The 12,625-nt window shown below is 44.4% G+C and overlaps 1 protein-coding gene across 1 annotated transcript in view; it reads left to right on the plus strand.

Annotated features, from left to right (window-relative positions):
- The window catches only part of PAX4 (paired box 4), a 183,127-nt gene that overhangs the window by 33,521 nt on the left and 136,981 nt on the right, over nucleotides 1–12,625 (plus strand). Inside the window, 1 exon segment of the mRNA XM_073650761.1 lies at nucleotides 2,316–2,446. Coding sequence (XP_073506862.1) covers nucleotides 2,316–2,446 — 131 coding nt within the window.

The raw sequence follows: 12,625 nt of genomic DNA on the forward strand, positions 1-12,625 counted from the left end.
AAAACTAAACTATAAAAATAGAAACGAATATTTCTATTTTTGAAAGCATTCTTACTTGGCAGCATTTTTGCCACATCTGCCTAAAACACAGTACTGTATATTTGTAATTCTTGTCTGATCCTAAGGAGATATTAAAAATCACTAAATTAGAAGCCCCTATAGTTGCTAAATATCAGTTGCCCATATTAAGAGTATATACAAGGAATAATTACTAACAGTTTGGTATTGCGCTGGTGGCACATTATAGGGGTAAATCCTGCAGACAGGTTCTCCTTAAGAATTCTTATCAACTGATCCTGCAGACAGGTTCTCCTTAAGAATTCTTATCAACTGATCCTGCAGACAGGTTCTCCTTAAGAATTCTTATCAACTGATTACTGAAATAAACCTTAGAAAAAGATGTAGGAAAGTGTTTATTTATCACTGTTTGTCATAAGAAAGACACAGCCTTGCAATAATTGAAGTCCTGTATCTATAATCAATGACACATTAGTCATAGTGAATTTACAGCTTAGAAATAAAACCTTCACCACACAGACATATAACAGAGAACAAGGTTGCAAATGTCTTAAAGTTTTATTTTTGTGCAAGAAAGTCATTGAAATAATACGTGAAATAAGAATGACTGTTTTCTTGATCTGCTTAATATCTTTCTGCTCCAGAATCAATCCTTAGTAATTATAATACACAAAGGAACTCAACAGATAGTCCCTGAGAATTAGTATCTTTGCTTACGGTAATTATTGGGATGTTAAAGGGGCTCTTTGAGAAATGTAACATAGTAGTAAAGTAGGTTGAATAAAGACCTAGGTCCATCCAGTTCAACGTTTCTCCCCGAATTGTACTCCCTACACTAACATACTAACTTACTGGGACTAGGCCTCACAAATATATTATTACCATTTTCATTATTGCTGCACTATTACAATTAAAAATGAACCCATTTATAATTCTTTTGATTAGTTTTATATTTTGTATTACTCTTATGATTCTAATAATGGTATTACTAAAATCCCTATGCCTAAATCTGTTAATCCAGAAAAAGGCAAAAACCCCAGGACACATTCAGCCAATTTGCATCACGTGGAAAAATTCCTTCTTGACCCCAAGAAAAGGCGATCAGTCCAAGAACCCTGGATCAAACCTAATTATGATACTAGTTATTTAATTACTATTATCGTATTAAATGTATTACTATAGGTGTAACATTTTGCCCAATCTAACTGTAACCCACAATGTTATGTGTACTGAGGAAATCATCCAGCCCTTTTTTGAAAGCTGTTATAGTGTCTGCCATTACTACCTCTTGTGGTCGGGCATTCCACAGTCCGACTGTGGAATTTATGTACCAAAATAAATAAATAATACACATTTAAATATTAAACATTTTTCTAAATACCTTTATATAGTAAAAGGGTATGATTTATTTACTACACTCTGTCAGGATTCCAAGACTGCATCTGCCATCAATCACAACCCGTCCTAGATTTCAGAGGACACGCAGTAGGACGGGCTGTGGGAAGCACGAGACAGAGGTTATGTCAGAGTAGCTCCTGTTAGGCATCGTAAACTTTCATTCCTCTGTTCAGTCAACCTGACAGGACACTGAGTGGAGCCGAAGTAAAGGAGAAGATAAACACCTTTCTTTAGCTGAGAATGAAAATCCATCTCTGTCAGTCTGAAAATTGTCATGTGTCTATCTCGTGCTTCACGCTGCCCATCTTGCTGCATGTCCTGGCAGTTGCCATGTTTAAAATCCTGACAGAATCCTGTAGATAAAGGATACCTTTCTGATAAATTAAGATATTTAGAAAAATGTTCAATATTTAAATGTGTATTATTTATTTCATTCATTATATTACATTTCTTGGAGAACTCCTTTAACCAGAATAGTGCTCCACACATAATTGTGTGACTTGTGGATGATAGCTGTATGGATGGATGATCATCAGTATTTTACTACTATGCAATTTTTATGGTACACTTGTATATCTGTATGTAGCAGTGAACTGATATTTTAACCTCGAATCAGTAAGCATTACCTTTTTTCAGTGTATGGCATTTTAAAAATGTCTCATTGTGGACCAGTGGAAATGACAAGCTTCTGCAGAGGAAATGTAGAATTGTATCATAAATAGCTTAGACACACTTAAATCACTTATGTCTATGCAATTCTGATACTGATAAAAGTGAGCCAATACATTGCTTTGTTAGGAATACAGGATGGATATCTTTGTACTAAGAAATAAACATTTCTGAGACATACCTTGTTATAATTTAGAGTTTTGCAAACCTCTCCACAATATATTTTCTAGGTGTAAGCAGTATGAACCAACTAGGTGGGATGTTTGTAAATGGTCGACCTCTCCCAACTTGTAAAAGGAAAAAGATAATAGAACTGGCTGCAAGTGGAGTAAGAGCATGTGAAATCTCCAGGATTTTGCAGGTAAGGTTAAGTTTGCCTCTTTTCTCATTTATTTGGATCTTCTTTGGGTGCTATAATTACTCAGAAAATAAGGGTTGTTTGATCTAGAGATAACAGTTATGTCACACGTTCTAACGCATGAGGTAATCTACACAGTACAGTTATTTAACCCCTTTCTGACATATTACATGCTATTATTTCATGTTTCGGGTCCCTGTCTTTGAAGCAGTCTCGGAAGCTGAGCCTGCATTATTGCTGGCAGATGATAGCTGTGCTAGCCAGTCATCATCTGCCTCTAAGCTGAGTGCTGTCCACTGCTGTTAACTCCTTTTAAGTGCTGTCAATTTCTGACAGCGGCATTTACAGCAAGCAGCCTGGGGCGCAACATTCCAAGCAGTCATTGCCCCCCGTTATTGTATTGCATGGTGCCAAGGCGTAGGTATGGCACTTGGGTCTGGTGACAACCCCCGTGACTGACATGCTGGTATTCCTATGAAGACCAGTCTATGGCATTCAAAGGAGACTGTGATTTTTACTATATACTGCAATGCTGCACTATTACAGAATATAGTTCAAGTTGATTGGGGGCACTAAAAAAAATAAAGTAAAAAAATATATAAAAATTGAATCCCCTCCCTTTTCCCTCATTAATAATAAAAAATGAATAAATAAACATATTGGTATCTCCACGTCCGTAAAAGTCTGATCTATCAAAACATAAAATTAATAAATCTTATCGGTAAACAGCATTAGAAGAAAATATATCAAAACGCCAGAATGGCAATTTTTGGTCACTGCAATACCGTAAAAAAATTATACAAAGAAGCGATGAAAACATCATATCTACCCGAAAACGGTAAAAATAAAAACATCAGCTCAGGGCTCAAAAAAACAAGTTCTCGCACAACTCCATGGACCAAAAAATGAAAATGTTACAGTACTTAGAAAATGGCAACACAAGTGAATTTTTTTTTTTTGCGAATTTCCTTCAAAATTTTCACCACTTAAAAAAATTATATATATACAAGCTTGGTATTAACATATTCTTACTGACCTGTAGAATCATGTTCCCAGGTCATTTTTACAGCACAAAGAACACCATAACATCAAAACTCAAAACACAATTACAGAATTGCATTTGTTTTTGCAAGTTTAATTTTTTTCCTGTTTTCCATTACATTTGAATAATAAAATGAGTAATATCATTAATAGCTACACATTTTCCCATGAAAAACAAGCCATCATACAGCTATGTGAACAGAAAAATAAAAAAGTTATGGCTCTTAAATTTTGTATATTTTGTTGTCATTACTCTTCCAAGTTCAAATGAATAACATTGATTATCTTGCATCAATATCATCTCAGGGGTGGAATACATTAGGCAGCAAGTGATCAGTCAGTTCTTAAAGTTGATATGTTAGAAGCAAGAAAAATTGGGATATGTAAGCATTTGAATGATTTTGACAAGTGGCAAATTGTGATGACTCGACTACTGCATCAGTACATCTCCAAAACGGTCTTGTTAATTGTCGGTATGTAGGGATTTGTACCTACCAAAGTTTGTCCAAAGAAGGACAACCAATAAAATGGTGATATTCTTGGGTGACCAACGCTCATTGATGATTACAGGGAGCAAGGACTGACCTGTTCAGACAAATCCCACAAAAGTGATAATGTAGCACAAATTGCAAAAAAGTAAATGTTGACTATGATAGAAAGGTGACTGTGTGCATTACTGCTTGCAAGCCCAAAACATGTTAGAGTGTTCATACTCATCCCTACACAAAGAGCCAAAAGGGCTTACAAGACCAAGTGAGCTGAAACTAGACCATTGAGGAAAAAAAAAACTACTTACATTATTTATTTTACTCACTTATAGTATATATAGTGCTTATAGTATTATTATTATTATAGTAGTATTATAGTATAGTATTATAGTGCCATTAATTCCACAGCGCTTTAGACATTATCGGCACTGTTCCCATTGGGGCTCACAATCTAAATTCACTATCAGTATGTCTTTGGAGTGTGGCAGGAAACCGGAGGAAACCCAGACAAACATAGGGAGAACATACAAACTCCTTGCAGATGTTGTCCTTGGTGGGATTTGAACCTAGGACCTCAGCGCTGCAAGGCTGCAGTGCTAACCACTGAGCCACCGTGCTGCCCACTGTTCTACACTGTGCTACATTTTCTTTTATATCACATGCATTCCTAAATTCGAGGCTAGATGCATGTGCATCACTTGCCTGGGGTAGAGATTGCACAAGCCAACAGAGAAAGTGTAGTCCTCACGGCAGTGTTCTGCCAGGAATCCTTCGGTCCTAGCATTCATATAGATGTAATTTAGACACGTACCAACCAATGGGAGGGGGTCCAGGCTATGTGTGACCTCTCTGTTCGCCTCTATCCACACACCTAACTCTACTTCATGTGTGCTACCTGCTTCACTTGTTTGTCTCCCGTCCTGCATAACCTGTTGTCCTAGTCCTCACTGATCCATGTGTTATACCACTACACTAACCTCTCCAGTCTGTGCTACTCATCCAGAACTGAACTTAGAGACTTTAACAAAATATCAAAGGTATACCGATGAATTCCAAAGGTGCAGCGACATTAATACCATTGCCTTATAGGAGAACTTACCCAGTTTTGTTAGGCAACTTTCTGTGAGCCAATGGGAGGGGGTCCAGGCTATGTGTGACCTCTCCGTTCGTATGGATGCATTGCCTCCAACTCCTGCTGTTTCACAACCAACTCCTCAACACCTGCCACAGCCACCCTCTTAATTGGGGTAATTGGGACCTTCTTCTTGGGAAACATTTATTTATTATTTATTTTATTTTACTCATTTATATAGCGCCATTAATTCCACAGCGCTTCACAGACATAGAAACATCTCCTTATCTGCCTGCCAGAAGAAATTGTCGTTGGCCAAAAGATCCCGTTGCCTCACTGAAGAACTATGTCTCTATTGTGGATGAAAAGGACCAACCATGCCTGCAATGTCCTAAACTCCAGACCAAACAGAGCAACTTCAGACCCTAGACAAAAAATGAGGGATGACATTGGAGTTGACTCTATCTTCCACTAAAGTCAAGCTTGTTCATTATCTTTAATTTTTGGGACAAGCTTTTATTGATTCTGGAGCAGCATAGAACTTTAGTGACCTCTCACTAGCCAGAAGGCTGACATTTCCTTTTGTTTGTTTGTTTGTGGACCCCTTTCAAACTAATCTCCACTAATGCAATTCCTGGTGGTAGTGTCCACTGAAAAGTTGACTCTTTATATTGAAGCTCTTCATATTGAGGACATTTTCTTTGTAGTTTTTCTGCTTTTTCACACACTGATGCTTTTGAGATTTCTGTGGCTAAGGTTGTCTGACCAGATTGCATCTTATCATCTTACTTTCAAAAGTATTTTAAAACTCTACATCAAACACCTCTAAAACTTTGCTCTGCCTCCATTTCTTCCAACTTGCCTGATACTTTTGCAGATGTCTTTCCAAACAGAAGGCTGAGATGCTACTACCACATAGTTCGTTTGATGGCACAATGCCAGCTCTTTCAGGTACTGAGCCACCCAGAGGGACAGTTTATCTTTTTTTCTCCCTGAGACTGAAGCCACATGTGCTTATATTAAAGAGAATCTGTAAACAGATTTCTTCAGAAAGTCTTCCTAATTGGCCAGTCAAGTTTTTTTCTTTATAAATAATAAAGATGGGTCTCTGAGAAGAAAGCTAGGTCTCAGATGGGTTTGAATAAAATGACTTTGAAAGATTGTTATCCATTACACCTCATCTCATAGAATCATGGGATGTTAGAGTTGGAAGGGACCTCCAGGGTCATCCTGTCCAACCCCCTTCTCAATGCAGGATTCACTAAATCATCTCAGATAGATGTCTGTCCAGCCTCTGTTTGAAGACTTCCACTGAAGGAGAACTCACCACCTCTCGTGGAAGCCTGTTTCACTCATTGATCACCCTCACTGTCAAAAAGTTTTTTCTAATATCTAATCTGTATCTTCTCGCTTTCAATTTCATTCCATTGCTTCTCGTGTTTCCATGTTCAAATGAGAATATGGATGATCCCTCCTCACTGTGACATCTAGCCTTCTTTTTTGCAAACTAACCATTCCGAGATCTTTTAACTACAGTATTCCTCATAGGACATACTTTGCAGTCCGCTTACCATTCTGGTAGCTCTTCTCTGAACTTGCTCCAGTTTTTCAAGGTCTTTTTTTAAAATGTGGTGCCCATAACTGGACACAATACTCCAAGGAGGAGTAGAGGGGGATAATTACTTCATGTGATTTAGACTCTGCTTCTCTTAATACATACCAGAACTGTGTTTGCCTTTTTTGCTGCTGCATCTCACTGTTGACTCATTTGCAGTCTGTAATCTATTAGTATATCCAAGTCTTTTTCACAAGTGCTGTTGCTTAGTTCTATTACTCCCATGGGGTACTATCCAAGTGCACCCCATGGGAACAGACACCCCAGTTTACAATGCCAGCACTGATGGGCCCAGCTGTACCCTGGAATAAAAAGTGGAAAGATGCATATATATAATATATGAGGTATTAGTCGATATTTTGGGAAAAATTACGCAAGCTTGTAACCCTCGTCAAGGGTCCCCAAGCTTATGAGTCCCTACACTAAATACAAAAAGAAAAGCCACAATAAGAAGAATTAAAATTCCCCCAAGAATCAAGAAAAAAACACAGCAAAATAAGCAGCAGTATTTACCTGCTCAGACCTTCAGATCTAAATGCACTACAAGGGTACAGCAAATCCATATAAAGATGGTGGCTACACAGATGCAAAATACTGATGAGACAATCACTCACAACCTACCAATTCATGGAGTGGGTGACTGCTTAGTATTTGAATTGCACACAAAAAGACTTGCATAGGGTGCTGTTCACACTTGGGTAGTGCACAGTATCCGGCTTACATCCTATTAGTTACGCCCATACTATTAGATTAGGCGGACTGCCCGGTACTATCCAAGTGCACCCCATGGTGCATTTAGGTCTGAAGATCTGAGCAGGTAAATACTGCTGCTTATTTTGATGTGTTTTTTTCTTAATTCTTGGGGGAATTTTAATTCTTATTGTGGCTTTGCTTTTTGTACCCAGATGTAGAATCTTGCATTTCTCCCTGTTAAATACCATTCTATTAGTCGCTGCCCATTGTTCAAGCTTATCCTTCTGAATCCTTTCTCTGTCTTCTCTAGTTTTAGCTATCCGTCCTAGCTTTGCATCATCTGCAAATTTGATTAGTTTGCTTCAGTTCCCTTATCTATATCATTTATAAAAATGTTGAACAACACTGGGCCCAGGACAGAGCCTTGTGGTACCCCACATGAAACACTCTTTCAATTGACTGTGCAACCATTTATTACCACTCTTTGAGTATGATCATTGAGACAGTTATGAATCCACCTAACTGTAGCCTTGTCAATCCCATGCTTGGTAAATTTTTCAATAATGATGGTATGAGTGTTAGGTGTTTGCTGGATCTGAAATGGGTTCAGAATCATCAGTGGATTCTGTGGTCTCCCATTCCAGTCCAGCTGGGGCAGATGCTGCTCAGCATCACTGTCGGTCCCAAAGCCTAGCTGGTGCACAAGATGTACAGGTTGTCTCTTGGGTCTTTGTTCCTAGCAACATGAAGGATAGGTTGCGGAGGGAAACAGGGCTACTGCAGCCTAAGTCCAGGATTCTCTGCACTGAGCATGCCCGTGACATGGCGGACCGTGATTGGTGGTTTGGGAGTCAGCTGATCCGGTGACCTGGCACAGCCTGCTTGGTCGCGGGTGACGTCACCAATAGTGCGATGGTGGGCAGGGCTTAATCTTTAAATAGCCCGCCCACAAACATGGCGATGGCTCTGATCATTGAGTAGTGATGGTGCTGTGTGGACGCTTGGTCGTTTGGGCTCCACGTGTGCTTTAGCATGATTCAGGCAGGTTTAGTGGGGGATAGGCAGCCTTAGATGGAGGGAGGCAGGTAGCTTCATCTGCCAGTCTGGCTCCGACAAAGGGGTCGCCATACACCCCGAGCAGTCTGCAGACGCCATATTCCCGGCACCGCCTGTAAGCCACGTGGAGAGATACTCCTCAGTCCGGTAGCACGCCGGCTGGGAGCACTTATACGCCGGCGTGTATCACACACGCATCCTAGCGCCTGCTGTGTAGTCCCTGTGCTGTAACAGGACTACAGATACATTATTTATCGCACATCTCTCGTGCAGTTAACGGAGATAGTGCGAATCCCTATTCCCATTCCGGTGTGCTGTAACACGGAAGGGATTGTTATTTATGTTGGTTGTTTTACCTTCTCACCCGGAAGGTGTTCAGCCACAGTCCACCAGGCTGCATCGCGGACCCGGGTTCGGTTGCTTTCCATTATTTAATAAAGTTGTTTGCAACCGTCCCCTTAACAATGAGATACTATATTAAATGTTTTGTGAAGTCGAGATATACTATATCTACTGCCTTTCCTTGATCCATCTGTGGCACCCCAGGGGTCTGGTTTCCACAGTAACGGCAATGTTATGTCTGAGAGCAGGTGGGAGGTCTCTTGGTCAGGGATCCTGTGCATGCCACACCTCCTGCCCAGTCCTGGGAGGGGAAGAACTTCCCCTATATAAACCTAGGGCTGAGGCAGGGTTAGTGAGTAGAGAAGAAGTAGAGACAGAGAAGAGAAGCAGATATAGGAAAGAACATCAGGAGCTCTGTGGGAGCAGTACTACAAGGAGTCAGGGGCTGGCAGCTGCAGAGCTCGCCCTGACTGAGAAGTTATCTCCGGACCCGGAGTCCGAGGCTGTGGGGACTAACTCCTATCCAGCAGCAGAAACCGACCGGGAGGGGATTGCAGGTCCTCTGGCCCAGAAACCCGAAGGCACGGTCACACGCGTGGGACCAGCACCGCCGTCGTGGAGCGGAAGCTACTAGAAGGCCCCGAGTCACCGGCCATACGGGTGAGCACCACACGGTACACTCAGGGACGTGGGCTACTTATACCCGCTTCTAGCAAGGTAGCCAGAAGAGTATCGTTAATTTGGGAGGCCTACAACTCCGCCTGGCCAGGGGAGATCCCATCTGCTCAAGGACTGACCAGGCCCCAATCGCTAGCCAGTACTCCGGGAGGGTCTATCGTTGTCACCAGTAAAGACCCTGAACTACACCGTACCGTCTCTGAGTGGTTCCTGCTACCCCCATCATCCACGTCGGCTGCCCTGAGGCCATACCCCTCCCGTTGGGGGTTATACTATCACGCTGCACAATCCTACCACCGGCCTCAGCGGTCTGCCCTGCAGCAGCAGCTCCTTAGCTGTACTCAACGGGTGGCGTAGTCGTCCAACATCTACCGCTAATACAGCGCCACTTAGTCTGACTCCCTGGGCACGGACCGGATCACCGCCACGAGACTACAACCCTCAAGAGATCCGGCTCCGGGTAAGCTCCCGCGTGCGCAACGCAGTGCGACACAGGCCCAGGGGCGCGTCAACTTTTGGCGTAGTCGGCAGGATTTTGTGCCCGCAACCACCGGGTACTGCGTGCCTGAAAAAGACTGTTCAAACTTACCTGTGGTGAAGATTCCCGCCATCCGGCGCCATCTTCCGCTTCCTTCCCGCCATCGGTGGAGTTTTCCCGCCATCCGGCGCCATCTTCGGCCTTCTTCCCGCCATACGTGGAGTTTTCCCGCCATTGGACGCCATCTTGAGGACGCCGCGCGGGAAGAAGAGGGGCGTGGACTCCGAAAGCGCGCGAGAACTGAAGCCCCGCCTCACGTCCGGACGTTGCGTAAGGTCCTGGAAGGAGCCCAGCAGACGCCGACGTCACAGGAGAGCGACGGAAGGTCCTCAACCCTGACGATCCACTGCGGAGCCGCGGCCTACGGAAGAGGATCATCGCAAGGTAGGCCACGGTCCACTAGGGGGGAGAAGGATGTCGGATACGGAGGAGAGCTTCACCGCTTCAACCCCCGCCAGCGCCACCGCTGTTGCGGTCATGCCTTTCACCATGCCCTATATCCCGGGGGCAGCCTGGCTACTCCAGTACTCAGGGGAGTCACATACCCTGCATGACTTTAGAGAAAAGCTGGATAGCCTCTTCCAGGTGTACCCCCTCACAGAGGAGCAAAAAGTGAGCATCCTGGTGGCCCAATTAACCGGAGCAGCCCAAAGGGAGGTAAAGTCCTGGCCACCTGGGGGGAGGACTGTCGCAGGGATACTAACCCGGCTGAGGGACACCTTTGATACCCGCACCTCAGCCGAGATCAAGCTTAGATTCTACGGGTGCAAACAGCGGGCACATGAGAGTATAAGGGACTATGCCCTGAACCTACAAGAGGCCCTGAGAGCCATTAAGCAGACCGACCCTGACGGCGTGGGAGATGAGGACAGGCTGTTGACTGAACAATTTATAGAGGGTTTATATTGCAATGCCCACCGAACCCAGTTGCGGGCAATGGCCTTACAGGACCCTCATCTGGGATTTGCACAGTTCAAGGACAGAGCCATCCGGGTGCTTCGAGAACCGGCACCAGGTGGCGTTGTGACCCCCAGACGCCCAACTACCACTTACCACCAGGAGGCGGCGCCCTTGTCGGCAGGGCCTGTGGGAGCTGATGTGCAGGCTTTGAACAATGACCCGGCTCCAGACCTGCACCATCAGGTCCAAGAGCTAGCTAAAAGCGTTGCTGCGCTAACCCGAACTGTGCAGTCTTTACAGGTTTCCACTCCAGGGAAGATCCAGCTGGCATCCGGACCGGAGGACATCCCGTGGCGTCGACCAAGGAGGACCCCACCGGCCAGAGGAAGACCCAGCGACCGATACAACGAGGACGGACGACCCATCTGCCGCCGCTGCAATCAACCCGGACATATGGCAAGGTACTGTCCTTTAAACTGGCACAACCTGGGGTAGAGGGCCAACCCCCAGGAAAAAGATCACCAGGCCCATCGAACTGGCGCGACAAATATGTGGGAGGACGTCCAGTCTTACCCGTGGTACTGGATGGCATTCCTATGAGTGCCCTACTGGACACCGGGTCACAGGTCACCACCATCCCGTACGTGCTCTTCAAGCAGTACTGGAATGACTCGGATATCACCCGCTACCCTGACGACGACTTGAGTATCATCGCCAGCAATGGTCAGCCCGTGCCACAGATTGGATTTAAAGAGGTGACCTTTAAAATCGGTAGAGTCGAACTGGCAGCACAGGGACTGATCATTGTAGACATTGACAAACACGAGAGTCACCCAAAGATAACTCTAGGAACTAATGTAATTGAAAATTGTCTTGCAGAGGTGATTTTCCTTTTACAGCAGGTTGCCAAGAACGCCAGCTCCGGCCAGCAGCGAGTGCTCCAGAAAGAGATCCGGGCACTGATGCGACGGCAACAGCTAGAACTCTCCGGTGGTGAGATTGGTAGCGTAAGAATGTGTGACCCTTTCCCTATTGCCATGCCCCCAAAAAGTGAAATGATGATTTGGTGCCGGGCAGCTATTGGTCTGAGAGGTAGAGATTACCAGGCAATGGTAGAACCAGTTTACTCAGACAGTAGGCCCACCATTTTGACAGCACGGGGGGTGGTCAATGTACGCCATGGGAGGGTGCCCGTTCGCATAATAAATATCGGGAAGAGGGAAGTGTACCTGCCCCGGTATGCCACGCTAGCCAAATTGTATACCATCAATCAAAATTCCATACAGTCCGTAGAACCCTTGCCTCCATCTTCCCCGGAGGAAGGTAACGGCTCTAAAGAAACAATGGAGGACTGGTGTCAGCAACTACATTTGGGTACTGACTCCACTCCCTCACACCAGAAACAGGGAGTCTATCGGGTGGTTCAAGAGTACGAGAGAGTGTTTAGTAAACACCCGTTAGACTTCGGGCGAGTCAAGGGGGTAGAACACCACATCCCCACGGGAGACCATCCTCCCATAAAAGAGAGGTATCGACCCGTACCCCCTGCACACTACCAACACGCCAAGGGGATGCTTAGAGACATGAAGGAGGCTGGGGTGATCAGGGATAGCTGTAGCCCCTGGGCAGCTCCACTAGTCTTAGTCAAAAAGAAAGACAACACCATGAGGATGTGTGTAGATTACCGGAAAATCAACCGTATCACACACAAGGATGCGTACCCCTTACCAAGGATAGAGGAGTCTTTGGCTGCTTTAAG

The sequence above is a fragment of the Phyllobates terribilis genome, unplaced genomic scaffold (assembly GCF_046119375.1).
Source record: "Phyllobates terribilis strain yellow unplaced genomic scaffold, ASM4611937v1 Scaffold_11__3_contigs__length_659146591, whole genome shotgun sequence".
Taxonomy (NCBI): domain Eukaryota; kingdom Metazoa; phylum Chordata; class Amphibia; order Anura; family Dendrobatidae; genus Phyllobates; species Phyllobates terribilis.